Consider the following 22,717-nt stretch of genomic DNA (forward strand, 5'->3'; position numbering starts at 1 on the left):
ATATAATCGATCTCTGTCCAATTAATATTTTCTTCTGTGTTTAACCAATTAAAAACCTAATTTAATCATTTATTTAATTATATTTTGAAGTAATAAGTTCTACTGAATTATTTAATATTTCATTTCTTATTGTTATTCTTGTAAACTAAAAGTTTTTATTAATTAATTAGTTTTATTTGTTAATTTATTAGTTATTATTTATTAAAAATATATACTTTTTAGAATGTATAATTATTATAATATAATTATTATATCCATATAATTATTATAATGATAATATCTTTTAATCTGGCATACAATGTTATTTCATAAATATGAAAAAAAATAAATAAAACATCGAGTGCAACAATTATAAATTCATCCCAAAATGTACAAATCTCAAATTAATTTAATTTTTTTTAATTTAAGAAATTTTTAATAACTTACATTAGTTGATATTAATATCTATTAAGTTTAACGACACAAATAATTTTGTAATTTTATTCTTATGTACTGATATTTATGCAGAATAAATTAATCTTGTACAATTTTGTACAATATGCAGAAATATAAAAATATGTTAAAATAAATGATATGAAATTAAATCGAAAAAAATATAAATGAAGATAGGAAATATAAAAACAAATGATAAAAAATAGATTATTTAAATAATAATATTATAATTGGTTGACTAATATTATTTCTTATTCATAGTTATATTATATTTCAATGTGCTTAAATAACATTAAATATTTCATTTATAAATTGATAAGAAACAACCTATTAAAGAAAAATAAAAAATAAAAATATTAGTAACAGGAATTGTAGTTACAACTACAAAATATGTATAATAAAAATTAAAATCATTTTTAAGATGTAAATGTATGAATATATTTATATATTAGGCATTTAATAGAAACACTATTAATAAAAAATATACAGATGTGTGTATATGTATATACCTAAATAAATTAAAAATTAATCATTACTCCAAGAAATCACAAAGTACCAGTTTGTGCATTGAATAATTAAAAGTCTACAAAGGCAATAAAATTATTCTAAAGGACTGCTTTATATTTTTTAAATTTTATTTATATAGTATATATTGGATTTATTAACTTAAAAACTTATTTAAATTATTTTATAATTGTATAATAGATAATGATTAGTGTAAAAATTATTTTTCGGTATTCCTGACCCTCTATGAAACTGTATTTAAAAATATAAGTTATATTTATTAAATGTAAGCGTGAACAAATTGCCTTATTTATAAGATGCATGAACCCTTATAATATACTACACTGCGAGTATGAATTTCTGAAATAATATTAATATTTTAAAAAGAAATTAGATTAATATTATTTCATAATATTCAGATCCTTAAATAAAATTCCTACAATTAAAAAGAATTAAATTATTTTACTTATTATAATGTAATGAAAATTTTTCAATAATTTATGTAAAAATATTAATATAAAATTTTTTTATTAAGAACTCAAAAGTAATTAAAATAATTAATTAAAAATTATTTTAATTAATTACTTTTTTATTTGTTATTAAATAATTAATCTATTTATGGAACATTGCATTCATTTTCTATTGCCATTTTTAAATATTAAAAATACGAAATGTAATTTCGAATTAATTAAAAATAAACAAATAACTTATATAGAAAATTAACAAATAGATATGTAAAATTTATGGGTTTATTAGATAATTATATTTAATTCTTTAAAGCAATTCTCTATGTATATTATTATTTGCAGTGTATAATACAGTAAATTGTAATTGAATTCCTATTTGCAAGAAAATGCCTAATATCTATGGTTTATGAACATATTCCTTACAAGCTCCACGCATCATGAAATCGTAACATAATGTATTCAAAGATGATGGATCGTTTGTATGTCAATGTTATAGACTTGGGTATAAAGAAAGAAAAGCGTATGCAGGGACTCTATTCTCGCACTACCATAAACGGGTATATCGAGGAGCGCACAGATGAGGTCAATTAGCTGAAGAAGGTCGCAGTCTAGCTTATCGAAGTCAGCAGAAGTGCCGAGATAAAGCTTATTCTCGATCTCGGAGGGCCACTGGCACAGTAATGCCTCCATATCTGGGAATTGCTTTGATATTTCGACAGTAGGCAGATACTTGCTTCGGTATAGTTCTCCCATATCCTCGATCCATTTATTAATCATTCGACCCTGTTTTGATACATCCTCCAGTCGTTTTACTACTGATGCCTGTGTTTGATATGTTCACTTTTTTACAATGAGAATTATTCTTTTTAAGTATCAGGAAAAACTAAATGCTACTGACAATTATTATAATCATTCAATAGTATTGATTAATTATAAAAATCGATGTTACTTATATTTATTATTGTAATTGATTATGAAATAAGAATTAATTTTTTCGAAAAATATTCTAAAACTGAAACGGTAGCTATTTCATATTATCAAAATACAAAATTTTCAAAAGAAAGATTTTTGTTTTGATTTTGCGTTCATTTAGAAATATTTTATAATAGAAAGTAGAAGAAACAACGAACCTTGGAAGAACCAGTGGCACTACGAGTCTTACTGCGTAATTGCAAATGAAGCACTGCGGGCTCGGATTGTTCAACTGCAGGTTCATCAAGAACGGTAAGGCCTATTTGATCAGAAATACCATCAGGTCTCGGAACTTTGAGAAAAGCGTCGATGTCACCCACTGCTGGGATGTAATCGGGAATAAAAGGAATCAGCTTGTAGTCCAACTCAATTTTTTGTGGGGTATACCTAGGCATACAAATACTTATCATATGGTTCATTAATGAAGCTATTGCATAATATAAGAATATAAACCTTATGATATTTTGAAAAAGTTCCCTTACTTCAGTCGACACTTCCAAGTCCTCAAATTGCTTGAAATTATATAATTCAACTTGCTTTGTTTTAGAAATCTTTGGATTATTCAATTCTTCGCTGTCTTCACTATCTGAAGTTTCGCTACCCAGCCCTATGACTTTATTAAACGATTCTTCGGGCACTGAGTATCTATGATTATTATAAATAAAATAAATTAAATCGTCAATCAAACATTATATCTTGTAAAACTAAATATTTAAAAACTAAAAACTAATCGTTTTAAAACATTTCAAAAACTCAATTGAAACAAATTTGAAAAAACATCTCAAGAATATAAATATTTGCTATTAAAAATATATCAGTAGGTGCAAATTTAATGAATAAAAATAGTATTTCAGAAATTATACTTTAAATTAGAAAATTTTTCAAAAGACCGCGTTCATATAATTATTTAAGAAATTTAATCAAAAAATAAAATAAAAAAACCACTCTAAGAAGAATTATATTAATAGGAATTTCATACAAGTAAAAAGACTATTCATACATTTTTAGTTACCTTCTAAAATCCATCATCCTAGGGGATCGTACATCGACTTCCGGAGTTACACCGTTAACTATTGATCTTTTACTCTTGGGGAGTTTTATGCTTGTCGTGACTTGCTTTTCGATCACGGGACTTTTAACTTCTACGGCGTTCCGAACATCAATACTTTCGTCAAAGTTTGTGAAGGCGGAAATATCTTGAGATCTCTCCTCTTCCTCGCTACTATCCTGTGCCGCCATCGTTGATACATAATCTGTTTGAGACTACTCTTTATTTCCTGCTCGTTTATGCTATTTACTATATCGTCGTTTATGGCTGTGTTTATCAATGTAAGCTGTTTGAGTTGTCATGACTACATATTAATATACATTGTAACCATTTTATAAGCCTTTATATACACAAAAGATATTTTTTGGGTAGATTATTTTGCATATATACTTTCGAATATATATGCGTATATTTATTCAATTTAATACATTTATTCGTTCCCATAGTGGTATATAAAATACAATACAATACGATATTCAAAAGAATATAAAATATCTATACGATAATAAAAAATGCTTAAATATACAATTTTCATTTAACAAAGAATTTCATTACACAAATATACATAATACATTACATGGTAAATATTTAATAAGTGAACAATAAAATAAGTTGCGCATGCAGTTGTTAATAAATAATTTAAATCGGATATTTCTTGCATATTTGACTGTTATGCATGCACCCAATTGATTCCTCTTGATCAACTATTTTACTCAAAGAATAAATTGAAATCTGTCATCTTGATTTATCTAACATCACCTGGATTTATCAAGATAAATCCTGCAATACTTATGTAAAGATCGGTTTTACCATTGATCTCGTTATTTTTTATATAATTTAAAAAGTAATAAAAATATTACTTTGTTGTCTAGTAAGAAATATAAATAATTAATCTTAATAACTACTAATGAATATATTATTTATTGACTATGGATCTATTAATTATGTGATAAGTTTGCATGTTCACGCTCGGTAACGACCTATTAAAATTAGCAGGGGTTAACTGAAATTTCATTATTCGTTCGTATTTTGTTTCGTCTCGTATCAGACAATTATCTGATTTATATAAAACTCGAATTTGTGTGTCTTTACAAAATGTATATATAATTTTCATCAGAGCACTAAGAGTGAAAGAAGAATAAGTACTTAGTATTTAAGTATTTGAGTTTTAAGTAATGTTAATTAAATAATATTTAAGTATTTAAGTATTTGAATTATAAAATTCGAATACGATTTTCAAAAAATCGTAAAAATCAGTTACTTTTGTTTTATGGACACATCCCAGGTCACGTTTCAAAATATTTGATTATTACCGTACTCTTCATATCGTTTTAACTAACGTCTTCTTTCGAGAGAAAATTGAACGATCGTTAAAGTATTATATCGAGATACGGATACATACTAGATAAGGGTTATGAACGGCGAAACTACTTTAAATAAGTTTTTCAAAATTGACTGCTGAAAACTTATTACAACACATAGACCTTGTTTCATTTATCAAGTTGCGTTGATTTATTCGACATGGAACATGAAATATTTACAATTATTAAAATTTACAGCTAATTGCATACTTTTATTGTTTAAAAAAAATTTAATTACACGTGTTTTTTTTACAAATTCAATTAAATCTAATATTTTCGTTATTACAATTTTAATAATTTTTATATTCAATTTTAATAATAATTTTTGATAATAAAGAATTAATTTTTTTTAATCATATTATGAATAAGTAAGATACGATAAGTTGTAATGAAATATACTTGATTAAATACAATACTAAATAGATTTTATTAAATATATATTTCAACTCTAATATTTACATATAAATTCATTTTTACAAAAATATATTATAATATCTTTAATTAGAATTCCAGTATATTTGGATTAGATCACACTATGATTTAAATAGCACAATTTAAAATCTATGTTAAAAATCTTATTAATCAATTTTTATTATGATTTTGTAAATAAATTTGTGTTTATAATAATGTATACTATAGATTCAATTTCTTCATGAATTTATCTACAGTATTATAATTTACATTTCAACGTTTCTATTTATATTTATATTATATAGTTTTTTTCTGAGTTAGTTATATCTAATTGTTATTCTTTCTCATAGTATAAGGAATTGAAATAAAATATTGATTGCAATAATATTAACATACTTTAAGTAAAAAATATTTCGTAATGTAAATGTAAAAGTTTGCGAAAAAAAAATTTTTAATTTGTGTTTCGTAAAAGATATTTAAAAATTTAATAAATAATAATGAAATACAAATTTTTGCTCATTCAATAATGCTTATCTACGGCTGAGTAATTGTCATTTATCTATCTTAGGTATTATTTAATCTAATATTCAAAAGATTTAATAGTTTTGTTTGGTCATTATCTATTTTTTAAAAAATAAGTATACTTACGTCGTTTTTTAAGAGCTTATTTATACTGCACCCGAAACAATATCAATTTATGTCAGGATATTTAAATACTTTTTTATGCGTTTAATCAGATTCAGAAGATTGTGAAAAATATCTCCTCATTTCGTCAATTAAAGTATTTCTCCACGAGAGGTAGCAGTTATTCTCTGTATGTTATTAGTTGTGAGACTCATAACCTCTCATTAAGTAAATGAGATATTAATAAATAATAAAGAAAATTGAACAAGTACTAAACATTTTATAATCAGTAGTACATTTTTTGACATAAATATAATTTATGATTATTATATGTCGTATATTGTTTAGCATAAATTTTTTTAAATTTATTAGCAAATGGATTATTTATAGTAAGGTATTTAAAGTAAAATTTATAAAAAATTTTACTAGAATATAATTATGCATATGTATTAATAGGCATCTATTTTTAGGTAAAAATAGAAATTTGTAATTACAAGCATTACTTTATACATTAAGAAGTTATTGTAATTGGTAATATATAATAAAAATATAATTTGTATAACTAATACAAATATTTAATATAAAATTCTAATGTGCTTAAAAAAGTAATATGTTCAGTATATTTATGAGATGGTATGAGCCAATATTGAGTATTGGTAAATTATATAAAACAAATGCCAATAAATATCAAAAAAATTTATTTTTTAATTTTCAATTTGTACATATTAATAAAAAATATATTAATACCTATGTGTTACTCTTCAATCAACAAAATATAAAAGAAAAAGTTGCAGACCCATTTATTGAAAATAATAGTAAAGAATACATTTCAAAAGAAATAAATCGAAAACAAACTAGTAGTCAAAATTCCAATAGAATTGATAAAGAAAATGATAAAAAACATGAAGAAAAAACACGTAGAGAAAGCATAACAGGAAAAGAGTTACAAATAAGTACTTTTCATACAACAGAAAAAAAAGATAAAGATACTTATTTAGAGTGTTTACGAATATACAAGAGTCATATTAGTATAAGAAGTGACAGTGTTATTTTTATTACAATTGCATTGAAGTATATGAAAGAATTTGGAGTTCATAAAGATCTAAATGTTTATAAAATGTTATTAGATATTTTCCCAAAAGGAACTATGATACCAAGAAATATGTTTCAATCAATGTTTATGCATTATCCAAAACATCAATATTGTGCTGTTGATATTTTAGAACAAATGGAAAATAATGGAGTTATTCCTGATCCTGAAATGGAATCAATGTTATTGAACATATTTGGCAGACATGGAATACCTACAGAAAAATATTGGAAAATGATGTATTGGTTACCAAAATTCAAAAATTTAAATCCATGGCCTGTACCAAAACCTATACCTGATGATGTATTAGAATTGGCTAAACTTGCGATGATTAAGATTTCTTCTGTTGATGTACGAAGTTCAATTACAGTCTACGATACTATTGAGATTGAAAATTCTATTGAAGAAACTTGGATTGTATCTGCTATTGCTCCAAAACAAAGTGAATTACTTATACAGCATAATAAAAAAATTCCAATTTATGTAGAAGGCCCGTTTCGAATTTATGTTGCTATAAAGGCTGTAGATTATTTTGTTTTAAAAACAAAACCACCAATATGTAGAAAATATCCAGAATATGAACCAGATGGTAATAATTTAATCAAAGTTTAATATTTTCTTTTTATGCTTTTCCTTCTGTTAATATTATTAATTATTAAATTATAGCTGTTGACAAAATACAGAATCCTTATTTAAGCAGAAAATCTAAGGATATAATATTGCCACCAAGTGTACATGAACAAGTTGATGCTACTATTTTTGCTATTTGTGCTACTGGAACATCTTCACATGATTCACTCTTGTCTTGGATTAGATTCTTGCAAAATGAAAATCCTGTATTAGCTGAAATTCCCATTGTCTTTACTCTTAAAACTTCTTCTAATGAAAAATTGTTTATTGAAAGTAATAAGCCAAAACTACCTTCTGACGCATTAAAGAATAATAATGATAACGAACTGTTACAAGGATAATACAACTTTTAATAATAGTGCATTAAATATATATTTAAAAAATTACAAGATATATTTATTCTACTTTACTCTAATTTAATTTTACCGAAAACGTAATATAACTAGTAGTGCATAAAGATCGCTATTTTATTAAACGATTTAAATACAAAGTATTACTAAGTGTTTTAAAAAATTTACAAAAGTTATTCACCATTAGAAAGTGGAATGGAAGCATAATAATGTATGAAATTTCAATAGATAAATGAACTTCCGGTTGCGCAATCCATGACGCTTCAATTCTCGTTTTCACGAGTTATGGAAAAGTATCCAAATTTTTTATTACCGCAGTATTGTCGAAGCGCCTGCTTCGAACAAACGTGCATTCTATTCCTCAGAGAGCTGCTTTAATTATTATACATTGAAAAAAAAAATGCATTGTTAACTGAATTATATATAATCTTAATAAACTATTTAATTTTCTATTTAATTGTCAATAAGACTATATTTACAGTACAGAAAAGTATATATATTTAAATATTGAATTTCTATTTAATCAATTCTTTTTCTAAAAATTACTGAAACCACAAAAATGACAAGAATTGCAGCAACGTGTAAGTATTTATTTTTTATTGTGATTGATGCTTTAATATGTTAGATTAAAAGCGAATGTTATTTAATATACCAGGGTAAGCAAAGGATATTATTAACAGTAATTATAATCAATTAAGTATAAACTAATTTTTATATTTGTTGAATTGAACAAAGTTTCATTATAATAATATTTTTATATTTTATAAATCATCAAAAAACATCTTTCAAGTTTTAAAATGTTCACAAGTTTTGTATTGCTTAATCATTAGAAATAAATTTATACGCGGATTTTAATTTTGAACAAATTTTCTGTTTTTTTCATATTTATTTTAATTTAATAGTTCTATTATTTAAAAAATGGTCCTAAAGAAATTTCGCATAAATAAATAGTTTAATTTTTAATCGTTTTTAATTTAATGGAGTAAATAATGGATTAAATAAACAATGAAAAAAGTTGTATAAGATTATTTATAACTAAAATAAAAAAATAAAATCATTTCGATTTAAATAAAATAATAGTTATCTGGAGAAAAGAGTAGCGTATCTATTAAAAAAACATGATGATATCTATTAAAAAAAAAAAGAAATGAGTACTCCCAAAGTAATAATTATAAAAAAGAACATGGTAAATTACATTTAGAAATAAAGATTAAAAAATTTCTGTTAATATATGAAAAATTGTATTTTATGAAAAAGATTTTTAATGATTATACTTTTTCTCAAATTCTTACGTTATTCTGATACATATTAAGTACAATGAACTCAGATTCTTTTATAAATCATATATAACGTCTTTCACTAGTATTAAAGACTCTTTAACTGTATCTGTTTCAATTCGTGACGATGCGATGATTCGTGATTCAGTTGAAGCTTATCTTTAAACAGAATTTAAAGCAGATGAAATGATGTTTGATTTCAATGTCGGTACATAGTTGTATTTATTGTTATAATTTCTGCAGTTATTAAGACTCGCAAATACAACAATCATTTAAAATTTTCTTACTATTACTTAAATTTTTATGCCTTCCATTTAGTTTTATTTTGCATGAATTTAAATAAATGATTATTTGATCTCTGCTTATTCTTAAAAATCTTATTTATAAATGTGTTTATAAGTAAATATAAATTTATTTTCGCCTTAACTTAAGACAAAGATAAAAAAATATTACTTTTATTATTAAAGTAAAAAATAATAATTAGGTATAACATATATAACAATTTCAATTTTTACCGAACAAAATTATTTCTTATATATATTTAGTATTTTTTAGATAGACTTTTAAGAGAACTGTTTTTTTAGCGGAAATTATATTAAAAACATTAAAATTAGTGTTTATTTAATTCAATATTTTAAAAGGCTATTTATATGTTAGAAATTTTTTTAATTACAAATAATTTATTTAAACATATCAAAATATATGATAAATTATTCACATTAATATAATTTATTAAATATTATATGAATATAAATAAAACAAGAATCTGGTTGTTATTTCATTATAATGCCAATGAAATCATAAAAAAAATCATTTAATGTTTGTTATTAATTATATTATGTTTCCTTTTTTGATTATAGTAATTTTATTAATTTAAATAACAAATAAAAAAATTAAATTCATAAATTATTTTAATTATGAATTTACAAAATCTTTTTATATGTTTTTAATTAAAAATAATAACAGCATATTATTTACAATATTGTATAAAATTATTATTATAAAATATCGTAATAAAAAACACAATTTAATAATATGGTTATTTTATTTAGATTCATCTAAAATTAAGCAAAACAAAATATAATTTTTTTAATCCATTTTAAAGTTTTTTACAAAAATTAATATGAATTTAATTACGATTGAGTATATTTAAAATATAGACAAAAATATAAAAATAATATATTAAATTGAATACGTCATAATTTAATTCTAATAATAAATAGCATCGTATTCTAAAATAAAATTCATATTTTTAAAATAATAAAAATTTTAAAATGAGTTTTATATTATTATATAATTAAGCAATTATAAATTTGTACATATATTAATGAACTTTTACAACTTTTGAGAATAAAATTCTTCATTGTTTTGGTCTTTGACGTGTCAAGGCCTTTTATTTGCAGAAATATTGTTGTGTTTAAAATAAGAAAACTAGTTTTTTACATGAGATTTTGGCTTTTGAGAAGAAAAATTTTGTTTAGAAAATTCAACAAAGATATTTTAACAATTTAAACATTTCGTTTAAATGTTAAATATGCAATTATTTATGAGCCAACAAACGAATAGATATTTTTAAGTAGAATTTTAATTATATTGTACGTGATTACAATATATCATATATCATTATGTGTATGATATATATATATATATAATATATCATTAATATTACAAACTAAACAATTCAATTTTTGAAGGACCAAATTAACGTTTTCAGTAGTAAAAAGGAACCTATGTTGCAAACAACTACGAAATTTCTACAATACGGGAATTCATAAGGAAGCATCATTTCCAACATGTGATTATACGCCTTCTGTTTATAAAGTAAGTATACAAATGTTAATGTTTAAGTAATAATAAGATTCATCTACATATATTTAAGTTTTATACGAAAGACTGACTAACGTGGGAACGGAATTTATATAATTAAGCAGGTAAATATTGGTTGGCATAAAAAGTATTTATTTGAATAAAGCATAATTTTAACGTTGTCAGTATAATTCTAATTGATTATTTAAATATTGTGTTGTTATGCATTTGTAAATTAATATTTTCTTTCGTAATTATAAAACGATGTGCATTTAAATTATCAGGGTGCCAGCTATGAGACAATAATAAAATCTAGAGAGAATTACGTAATACCGAGTCAGAAACCTTATTACAAAAAGCCATTGTTATTACACGAAGGTCGAGGCCAATGGGTCTGGGATAACGAAGGACGTCGATACCTCGATATGTTTGGCGGAATAGCAACTATATCGGTCGGTTATTGCCACCCGTAGGTTCTTACGATACTTCGATACCATAAGAAATAACAGCTTAAAATTATTTTTAAATGTGAGTTCCATTCATAGAAAAGTAGTATGTGCAATGTCGGAGCAGTCGTATAAGCTGGGGCATGCGACTGCAGTGTATCTGCATCCACGTTACCACGAGTATGCAGAGAAATTGACGAGTCGTCTGCCTCCGGGCTTAAGCTGCGTATACTTGACTAATAGTGGCTCTGAGGCTACGGAACTTAGTATACAGCTCGCACGGCTGTACACGGGCCGCAACGAAATAATCTCCCTTAAAAATTGTTACCATGGGGCTACTGCCGTTGCCGCTGCTACAACTGCTATATCTACCTATAAGTATCCACTTCTCCTGCCTCCTGGACATATTCATGTTTGTACAAGTTCCTAATGTTTTCGCCGTTATAACATGAATATATATATAAGTATATGACATGAAGCTGGATAGACGGAAAGTAAATAATAAGGAAAATATTAAGGCTTAAAAGAAATGAATGCTTTTAATGGTAGTCGATTTATTTTAAAAATTTACGTAGATATAAAAAATCCAAAATTTTAAAAATTATCACCAAGAATTTTTCAAACTTACCTAATATAAACCATAAACTATAAATAATCGATGGATGAGATATTCGCAGGTGACTAATCCAGATGTGTACCAGGGCCCCTGGGGTGGCTCTAATTGTCGGGATAGTCCTGTGCAAGCAGGAAATAGGATATGTAATTGTGCGGAGGGCAAGTGCCAAGCGGAAGATAATTACTTTAAACAATTTCAAGACACGTACGAATCCCTTGTGCCTGCAGATGGTCAAATAGCGGCTTTTATCGCCGAGAGTATTCAGGTAAATAATTTATATTTAGGAATTAATTTTGCTACCACGTTCCTTTCTTTCTTTCTTTCTTTTTTTCCTTTTCTATCGTGTATCCATATTTTGCTTTTACATTACGTATTAAATATAGTTCTTTTCAATAATATATGTACTAAAAATTGCTTCAAGCTTGTTCATTTATACTACACTTTCGTAATTAAGTAATATATATAATAAACGATCACATAAATAATTACATTTATAATTGATTTTTTCATCGTATTAACAATACTTGTAAAATTTTGAGTTATGATATTAATTTGAAATCGATTAATGTGCATAATTGTCACGTTAAAAGTTCTTTTTATTTATGAGATATAACTAAACCTTATAATAAGACACTTTAAGTTTTCTTGAAGCAGCTGGCTTTGTAAGAAAAGCAGGATGATATGTTGACAGGGCGTTGGCGGTACGGTGCAGTATCCACGTGGTTACCTAAAACGCGTGCAAAAGCAAGTACACGAGCTTGGAGGTATTTTTATTGCGGACGAGGTACAAACAGGTTTCGGAAGAACAGGTGGGAGTTTCTGGGGCTTCGAAGGCCACGGCCTAAATCCTGACATCGTTACCATGGCCAAAGGCATCGGCAACGGGTTTCCCCTGGGCGCAGTCGTCACTAGGCCCGAGATTGCTCGAGCCCTCACCAAGGCCCATTACTTCAATACTTACGGTGGCAATCCGATTGGATGTGCCGTTGGTGCTGCCGTCCTTGACGTGAGATTTTATTTTTAACCACCTTTGACTTTTGATCTTGACCTTTGTTGTGGCTCTTTTAACGAACGAATTTCAATTAAGCTTTAACAATGGACATTGCATTGGAATGGTCAATTTCTTCCTTCTAATGAATTACAATGGTACGCATTATGTATCCACAAGAAGTCAGTGCTGTTTTATAATGCTTTAACTTGCAACTTGCGATTCTTTTTTCTTTAGCCTAAAAAGTATTTTCATATATCTTCGGGAAAAAAACATGAATGAGGTAATTAAACAAATATATTATAAATATTTTCAAAAGTCAAGCTCAATACAATTAATTACATCTTGTGAAAATAAAAAGTATTTATGGAAATTTTAGGTAAATATAAAAAATGTTATTTAATCGTTATGACGAGAGATATAGCATCACATTAATTATATTTATTAGTAAATAATCTTAAATAAATATTATTTCTATGTTTCCTTATAATTAAACAACTATTTTTTTCAAATAAATTACTTTATCAAATATTGAAATTTTGTGCAAAAAATGACAATTCAATCAATAATCTAATCAAAATAACATTGAAAAATAAAATCATTAGACGTTACGTTTTGTCATTTTTAGTCTTTCAAAATTAAAATTATTACATTTTGTAAATTATATAGATAATTGAAGAAGAAAGTCTTCAAGAAAATGCTTTGAATGTTGGAACTCACATATTGTACAATTTGGCTACTTTGATCAAAGAATTTCCATCAATTATGGGTGATGTCCGGGGAAAAGGGTTAATGATCGGTATTGAACTTGTAAATGATTCAACAACGAGAGAGCCCTTACCACATGATGAAATGGCTCAAATTTTCGAAGATATCAAAGATATGGGAGTTTTATTTGGAAAAGGTGGAGTTAAGGGAAATGTAAGCTTCAATGAATATTCAATTAAGCAAGCTAGTATCGAATTCTTCTCTTTATTAAAATTTAAATTAAAATCAATATTGTATATATGAAAAAAATAATTTTTTCTTTATTTTTAATAGTATATATTTACATTAGCAATATTTCATTAAACACCTATAGGTATTGAGACTTAAACCACCACTTTGCGTTACAAAAGAAGATGGAGATTATGCTGTTGAAGTTTTAAGATCTGCGTTAAAAAAACATCAAACAAATATAAAATGTTGAGCAAAAGGATAAAATAATCTATACAAATCTACATAAAAACATCCTGTTAAAATGAATGTACGTTGGTATATAGAAGCATAATATGTATATGTATATGATATATTATATAAAATAATATTAATTAATATTAATATTATTAAATAATATTAATAAAAAATATTGTATTTATAAAAATATAAAAATATGTATATATTATTGCCATAGTTACTCAACGCTAAAATTGATTAATTGCAACCTTACAATTTTGATAACTCCTTAAATTCATTACAATAATCTAGATATACTTAATTATTTCTTCGTTATTCAATTATATCAAAAATAGGAAAATATCAGTTTAAAACAAATAACTAATTAAAATATATTAAAAAAACAAATGACCGAGTTAATAAAAAAAATAATTATATTTTGTCACATACTATACAAATGATACTTAAATATTCTACGTACAATACTTAAATTTAAGATGATAATTATAAATAGTTCAAATAACATTCAATGTGGAAGACTGCAAAATCAGATTATATATAAAAATTATTAAATTAAAACTTTTGTATAATGTATGATGTATATTTAAATTTTAACATTTAACCAAATGATAAACTTATATATCATTATCAATAATAATTTATAAAATTATTATTCATAAACCAAATACTCACTGTAATTCGTTGTACAATATCCGAATTAGAATGAATATAAATATATATACACACATACTTGTGTAAATGAATCTGTAGGTATACATATAATCTTAAGCAATTATACCATTCCATTCATACATATTTGAAGTACAGTCATGTATGCTCAAGTTTTCATTACTTTTTTTACAGTTTATACTAAGATAAACTCTGCCTTAGTTCAAAAAAGTAGATAGATATATTTATTTTTGAAGCATATTATTTGGAATAATAAAATGTATAAAAACATTAATAAAATAAAATAAATAAAGAAAATATAAACATTCAAAATTTTAGGAAGCAGTAATTGTTTATATAATAAAAGCAAATTCCAAATAAATGCAAATATCTCATATAAAATGCAAACTATAAAAATGAGATATGTTGGCACTTTCTTGATTCCGGTTTAGGGTAGCAAGAAATAGAAAGTAATAGGCGTTTAAAGTTAAAAATATTTAAAATTAGTAGTATATAAAAAGCATATCCAGATACATTGAAAAGAATTACAGATTATTTTTAACGATTAGAATAGCTAATACTTTTCTAGAATTGCTAACTCATAATGCAGAACATACTTTAAATATTTTTGGATATAATATTCTTTTCAATATACCTGTTCTATTATTAAAATTAAAATCTTTGGAAATTCATGCTTCTTAATAATAGACTCAGGTAATTAAATTATTAAGTAATATTTTAGAGTCTGCTGAAGTATCAAGAAAACAGTGTGGAGATTCCGCTACTGATGCCAGATCAGCTTCAAGTAAAGCAAGGTGAAGTTCCCTTCTAGCTTTTTGAACAACATACACCATTAATGAAGCACCAATTAAAATCTGTAATTTTATTGAGTTTGTAGCTAATAATATCTAGCCTATAAAGGAATATAATTTAATAAATGAATTATTTACCTGAAAGCAGAATACAATGTATCCTGTTGTAGCTGTTGATTTGTCTTCCAAAACATCTTGCATAGAACGCAAACTGCTACCCAAATAGACATTAATTAATTGAGCTGGAAGCAATCCAACTGCACTAGCTGCATGATATCTTATACCTTTTATATTGCTTACCTATAATTAAAATTAATATTAAATATTAATTTAAAGACTTTATAAACCAATGATAAATTAAAATAAAATCTGATAAACTCACAGCAAAAATTGTATTTTGTAAGCCAAATGGAATTGGAGTTAGTCTTGTAAAAAGTACAACCTTAAATGCTTGAGGTCCTGAAATTACTCTAAGTATAGCTCTTGCAGTATCACTTTGCAAAAGTGATCTGATTGGGCAACTAGATGACAGAGCTCCAAGAACAAAATGAGCAATAGCAATACCAAGATTAGCTGAAAGTACTACCATGGCTATTCCTTGAATAATTCCAAACAGATAACCACTAGCAATAATTAAAAATAAATATCCAATGGCTATGGGAAAGGAAACAACAGTAAAAAGAGTAATCATTATTATTGTGACTATCCAAGTATTTTGATGTTCAATTAAACAAAGAAGTATTTTAATATAGTCACGACATATAAAAACAATAGCTCCTAAAAATGCTAATGTTGCTATTATTACGATAACATAACATATTGAGTTTGAATTTATATAACTTGGGCGTATAATTGTATAATTTTTTGATGGTCGAATTCCAGCATCAATCTCCTCAATACTAATCATGTCCATTATGATGTGAATGGAATTAACCTAAATATAATAATAACTACATAAATGGTAAATTGTTTGACAATAACTTTTTACTATTTTGAGAAAAAACTTACACAACAATTTTTTGTTGATTCTTAGAATTTTCTCAGTCATGGACTATTTTGTATAATTAAAAAATTTAAATTTTGAAAATGATATCGTCTAAGTTTAGAAAAATAAATAAAAGGCATGATGCGAATTGATTGCCAAATGACAATTTCTTTCGTTTTTACATTTCACTTGTATAACCTGTAAAATGTTTATTTTTGTATAATTCTCTTTTCACTCATGACAATTAAATGTTTATTAAAACAAAACACAAATTTTCTTTTACTCATCAAATCAAGATGAATTTATGATATATAATCTTGTAAAACGTAATTAATAATAATATATTAATCGAAACATTATTTACCGTTTGATGTGCGCACGACATATAAAGCTCATTTACACATAAAGTTTAAACACAAATTGTATTTAATAGGTTGGCTGCTATCAAGTAAAATACTGAATAAAGGCTTCCACACAATAGTATTGGAAATATTTGTCTAACTTCTATGACAGATTTTGGCTCTGATTTAAATGATTTATGGATATTGTAAAAAAGTAAAAATAATGTATAAATTTATCCGAAAAGTTCTTTATAATTTATAAGAATTCTTTGTAATTTAATATGTAAAATTTTAGTTTTATTTCAATATTTTATTTTACTCATTATTAAATATTATAATTAATCTTATTCATTAGTATCATTTACAGATTTAATTACATAGTATTCCTAAGGCACAGTATTTGGCAACAATAATTTTTATTTTTCAGTGTTAGATAAGACATAAAAAGTGTACATGGCACTTCTATATTTAAATTAAATTATTTTTTAATTTTTAAAAACATTCATATAATCGAAATACATTACAGATAACCTAGCTTTATAATTATAGATCAATATACAAGACAATATTCTTGTATCTCAATCATTAAATGTTAATTATCAAACTACATCACCATTATTATTATTTGGTTCTTGTGGTGAAACGATAACAGTAGATAATAACTGTAAGGCTAAATTGCGCCTTAATGTATTTAAATCTGCCAATACTTCGTTTGATGATGAAGACATATCATAAGCAAGTCTGTTAAATTCCTGTTGATCATTTGGATTAAACTGTGCTGCTTGTTGAATGGGATCTTCTACATTTATTTGTCTTGAGGAATTTGGAAAATTCTGTTCTGTAATTGTAGTTGGAACAGCAGGTTCATTAATTTGAGTGCTTGTAACAGAATCTATTAACCTTCCTAAATTTGAATCTGAACTTGTCCTTCTGACATTTGTTTGATTTAACATATTTGCATAAATTCCCATATGTCTAAAATTTGCAAAATAAGGTGTATATCGATTATTATTAAGAGACAGTCTTCTTGATAATAAGGTTCTTTCCATATTATCTATTCTGTTTTGTTGCCTCCTGAAAGATGGTGGTAGCCAATCTATTATAGCATTTCTGAGTCTATTTTGCTGATTTTGAAATTGATTGGCTGAGCTACTTAAATCATTAGATGAATTTATAGAATCAAAAGAATTCCTATTATTTAATGTACTACTGAGTGACCCTAAAGCATTTTGTGAAATATTTGCTTGCATATTATTAAAACGAAGAATAAATTCAAATATACTATTTCCTTGTTGATCATGTGATTGGTTATGATTATTAGGATATAATTCACTTATATTTGTAGGTGGAGCAGATTGATTTTCTTGAGCAGGACCTACAATATTTTCTTATGTAAATCATTGAGATTATATTTTTTATCGGTAAAAAATAATTGTATTTATTGTACTTACCAGTATTTATGCATTGATTAAAATTATTTGCCAACCATGGTATATTTCTATTGAGTACATTTCCAGAATTCATGGTTCTATTATATTCAAATGTTGTAGGTATATTATTAAATGAATTTCTTGATAATCTAGTAGAATTTCTAGTCATGTCAAGTAAATATGCTTCATTTCCTAATTGTAAATTACTGATAGAGTTAGAAGTTGATCTAGATGTAATTTGTAAATTTGAATTTATAGGACTATGTGTTTGAACCGAAAAAAGTCCATCATTCAGTATATTATTATTATTATTATTATTATTAATATTATTATTATTATTATTATTATTATTATTACTGTTACTGTTATCATTATCATCATCCTCCTCATCATCATCATCATTGTCATTATGATTATTATTGCTGTTATTATTACTGTTGCTGTTATTATTATTTATACCACTAGTACTGCTATTGTTATTACTATTACCGCCACTGCTACTACTGCTGCTACTGCTAATGCTACTACTACTACCACTACTACTACTTCCAGTAGATAGCGATTGGTAATTTGTTGAATAGTCTCTAGTTGGAACATTGATTTGATTACCACCGTTATTTCTATTTCTTAATGAGCCTCTAACCCTCAATAAAATTCCGTCATTTCTATTATTTGGATTATATGGAAGTTGACGTTGATTATCTTTTGGTATAAGATGTTTGAACTTATCTAATTCAGTTGCAGTCAATTCCCTAGCATCAGTATCTACTTTATAAACTGGAATTTGATTGTATAGTCTTGGCTGCGTAACTAAAGGACTTGGTTGTTGTTTCATCATTTGATGCATTTGTTCCTAAATAAAAGTAAAATAATAAATTTTAATAATATATTTATTAATATCTTTTATTAAATACATTATCTCTTCTTAGCATTTTTATATAACATATACATACTTGTATTGTAACTTGCTTTGAAAAATCTGTTAAAATCTTTATATGTGACATAATATCTGCTTTTTTCTCGATTTTTTTATCACAATTTTCTTCATTTATACTATTTATAATATCAGGTACAACTTGTTCTTCTTCATCTTCTTCAATAGGTATAGGCACTTTAAAAGTAGCTATTATCGTTGATAAAGAATCAAGAACTTGAACTGCAGTTAAGCGTTTACTTGGTTGAAGAACCAATAGTTTTGTTATTATTGATACAGTTCCTTCAGATACTCTACCATCACTGTAAAGATATAAATTATCTAAAATTATTGACGAATTTTAATTGGCAATAAAAAAATTTCGTTTTTATACTTCGGTACATAATAGCTTGCTGCTTTTATTTTACTGAATAATTGTGTGGGACTACTATCATAAAATGGAAATTGCCCATATAACATAGTATACAATACAACTCCTAATGCCCACATATCTGAAGGCTTTCCAAGGTATGGTTTGCCACATAGAACATCAGGTGAAATGTAAGCAGGTGATCCACGTTGATCTTTTAATAAATCGTTTTCACAGGACAAGTGTTTTCCCAAACAAAAATTTGTAATGGTAACCTATTTATAAAAAATTAAAATATTATTAAAAATAAAAATCGAATAACAAATTACTTACCTTTCTTGTTCTGCGATTTAAAACCAAATTTCCTAATTTAAGATCTCTATGAACTATATTTCTCTTGTGTAATGATGCAACAATTCTTACAGTATCAATAAATATTAAAAGGCTTTCTTTTTCTAATAATTTTTTTTCTCTTATAACATAATGCTGTAAATTTATCAATTCATCACTGTTTGGATTAAAATCATGACAAATTAAACAATCCAAAACTAAACACAGTCTCTGTCTGGTTCTTCCAGTATATACAGATCCTGAATTTGTAATTTTTTCTTCCAAAGCACAATCCTGTAAAACAAAAGTAAATTAAATAAATTTTTATGTTATAACAAATTGTAAATATATATAAAAATATATATTTTTATTTTATGTACCTTAAAAAATCCATAATGATGGACAACCCCATCTTGATTTTGTAATAAACTCAATAACGAGTATTCTGAATGTAATAACATTTTACCTTGTCGGTCATCCTGAGTTTCATACTCCATCGAATCTTTTAAAGTTAATATTTTAATAGTATAATATTTGTTGGTTCCCTCTTTTCTAGCTAAACACTGGATAATACTTTGAACAGGAGATGAACCGATCAAAGGTCCTAAAATATATGGTCCAGCTTTTTTAACAACTTTTGGACAAACTAAAGTTCCAGGTTTTGGAATTTCATTATTTAAAATAGCAGTTTTTAAAACAGTTACTTCAGATTCAGCATTTATATTTAAAAGTTTTTTCATTTTGAAAAATTCTTGGTCAATATCTTGCTTTGAATCATGTAACTCTTCCATCATTCCTATATTTTTTGAGCATGTTGGTAATCTAAGGTGTCCATTTTCATCATTATTTACTCTTATATAAGGCTCAATTATATTATCTTCATGTGATTGACTAGGTTGATTACCCACATTATCTAATGTCACATCTAAATTATTGTACGATTCACTTCTGTCTGTTAATTCAATAGAATCAGTTATAACGGAAGGATGTGTAATTCTATTAAAGTTTTGATTATTGGAAGCCGAAGACATTCTAATTAAGTATGTAACACTTTTCACATTGTTTATACTTTCGAAACTAAATATTTACACTTGTTAATTTTTATAATTTCAAAATAATTTATGTATTATTTACATTTATAATAAATATAGAAAATCATTGTACATGAATAATGTTATATTTATATAAAATTAAAATCAATCAAAATTTCTAATATTTTTGCATTTTAATCATAAAATAATAACGATTTAAATATTATGGTAATAAAATGCACTTGCTTCCTTAGAAAGTGAATTTCTTCAATCCATAAACTAAGAACTAACCTTTAGAGAAACATTTACAGAAAATAACAGATAAAAAAATAAAAACATTTAAATTCTTTTTTAATTAATCAACAATTATGATATTAAAGATAATTTATAAAATTAAAATTATGTTATTAACTAATAAAATCTTTTAATAGCAGTTTTTACTTTAGAAAAAGGATTTTGGATATGTTTTCATTCTATTCTTTATGTTCCCATATTACTATGCTTTTAAAAATATACTATATGAATGAGGCTTCACGAAGATCCATTAGATGATGTAAATTGCTAAAAATTATTTCAGAATATCATGGCATTTGATTTGTATATAAACGTTCAAGATAAAAATATAGTCATATTAAATGTTTGATTATAAAAAATTATTTAAATTATAAAAAGTTAATTATGCATCGAAATTTTTCTGAATAATATAATAATTTTATTTTTTACAAAATTCATATAAATACTTAAAATCTATTACAAGTATAACGTAATTTTACTAACATATCATTTTTGCATAAAGTATAAATTTACATTTCAAAACATATTACTAACATTTATTTTTTATTATTATAAGTTTACTAATAATAACATTAATTTGTAGATTAATTATTATACAGTAATTTTTTAAAATTGGTATGATATTTTTTCTCCGTAAAGTAAAAAAAAAAAATAATTTTAATTTAATTCTTTTTTACGAAAATATTTCAACATTAAATTTATGCAACAAAAGATCAAATATTTAATGTAAATTGAAAAATTATCTGGGCACTAAATTCGTATTTGATTTATCATGGTTCTAACAATTTATTCTAGTAATATTTAAAAATTGTTCTACTTATTACAATTAAAATTTAATAACAAATATTTAGATTAAAAGCTAAATAACAAATATTTAGATATTTGTTATGAAATTAATATATAAATATATATCTGAAATATTTCTGGAAACATATTTTATATTTAATATAGAGTACAAAATAATAACAATTTAAAATTGTAAAAGTATTACTTTTTATTGTATTGCTATTTTATATTTTACTTTTTGAAATACAAAATTATAAAAGTTAATTTGTCTATGGATGATATAAATGATATTTATCTGCACCAGTTAATAGAATTTTATAAATTCAATATCCATTTTTAATTAATATCCTCTCTAATTTTATTTAAATTTGATAAATTCATCAAATAATAAAATTATAGCATTTTTTTTGTTTAAAAGAATTAAAATTCTATTAAAATTATTCTTTTATATTATTATAAAAGTGTAATTCAAAGGAAGGCTTTGTTATGAGAAAAATACCCTTGCATATAACATCATTTTTATGACATCATTTAATATATAATATTTAATTTGATAAAAAATAATTTTGAGATGAAAAT

General features: G+C 24.7%; 5 protein-coding genes across 5 annotated transcripts; 2 read left to right on the forward strand and 3 right to left on the reverse strand.

Annotated features, from left to right (window-relative positions):
• Window positions 1–1,727: 1,727 nt before the first annotated feature.
• Window positions 1,728–3,718, reverse strand: IFT46 (intraflagellar transport 46). Its single transcript, XM_011504904.1, has 4 exons — window positions 3,388–3,718; window positions 2,829–3,020; window positions 2,534–2,762; window positions 1,728–2,225 (listed from the first exon to the last, which is right to left on the reverse strand). Exons 1-4 carry the CDS (start codon window positions 3,612–3,614, stop codon window positions 1,863–1,865), a joined length of 1,011 nt encoding a protein of 336 aa, XP_011503206.1. The 5' UTR covers window positions 3,615–3,718; the 3' UTR covers window positions 1,728–1,862.
• A 2,711-nt stretch (window positions 3,719–6,429) lies between these two features.
• Window positions 6,430–7,880, forward strand: ECSIT (evolutionarily conserved signaling intermediate in Toll pathway, mitochondrial). The gene is made up of 3 exons (XM_011504951.1): window positions 6,430–6,475; window positions 6,656–7,498; window positions 7,576–7,880. Exons 1-3 carry the CDS (start codon window positions 6,430–6,432, stop codon window positions 7,878–7,880), a joined length of 1,194 nt encoding a protein of 397 aa, XP_011503253.1.
• Window positions 7,881–8,448: 568 nt separating this feature from the next.
• LOC105366494 (alanine--glyoxylate aminotransferase 2, mitochondrial) lies at window positions 8,449–14,300 on the forward strand. The gene is made up of 8 exons (XM_011504952.1): window positions 8,449–8,474; window positions 10,861–10,987; window positions 11,257–11,441; window positions 11,518–11,830; window positions 12,096–12,299; window positions 12,726–13,040; window positions 13,692–13,943; window positions 14,104–14,300. Exons 1-8 carry the CDS (start codon window positions 8,449–8,451, stop codon window positions 14,209–14,211), a joined length of 1,530 nt encoding a protein of 509 aa, XP_011503254.1. The 3' UTR covers window positions 14,212–14,300.
• An 898-nt stretch (window positions 14,301–15,198) lies between these two features.
• On the reverse strand, window positions 15,199–16,592 carry LOC105366457 (transmembrane protein 64). Its single transcript, XM_011504905.1, has 3 exons — window positions 16,041–16,592; window positions 15,797–15,958; window positions 15,199–15,721 (listed from the first exon to the last, which is right to left on the reverse strand). The coding sequence occupies exons 1-3, from the start codon at window positions 16,569–16,571 to the stop codon at window positions 15,557–15,559; spliced, it is 858 nt and encodes a 285-aa protein (XP_011503207.1). The 5' UTR covers window positions 16,572–16,592; the 3' UTR covers window positions 15,199–15,556.
• Window positions 16,593–17,565: 973 nt separating this feature from the next.
• LOC105366495 (probable serine/threonine-protein kinase DDB_G0277165) lies at window positions 17,566–21,109 on the reverse strand. Its single transcript, XM_011504953.1, has 7 exons — window positions 20,408–21,109; window positions 20,031–20,321; window positions 19,722–19,972; window positions 19,368–19,650; window positions 18,917–19,267; window positions 18,436–18,724; window positions 17,566–18,359 (listed from the first exon to the last, which is right to left on the reverse strand). Exons 1-7 carry the CDS (start codon window positions 21,056–21,058, stop codon window positions 17,584–17,586), a joined length of 2,892 nt encoding a protein of 963 aa, XP_011503255.1. The 5' UTR covers window positions 21,059–21,109; the 3' UTR covers window positions 17,566–17,583.
• Window positions 21,110–22,717: the final 1,608 nt, after the last annotated feature.

Source organism: Ceratosolen solmsi, unplaced genomic scaffold (genome assembly GCF_000503995.2).
Source record: "Ceratosolen solmsi marchali unplaced genomic scaffold, CerSol_1.0 scaffold4, whole genome shotgun sequence".
In the NCBI taxonomy this organism is placed as follows: domain Eukaryota; kingdom Metazoa; phylum Arthropoda; class Insecta; order Hymenoptera; family Agaonidae; genus Ceratosolen; species Ceratosolen solmsi.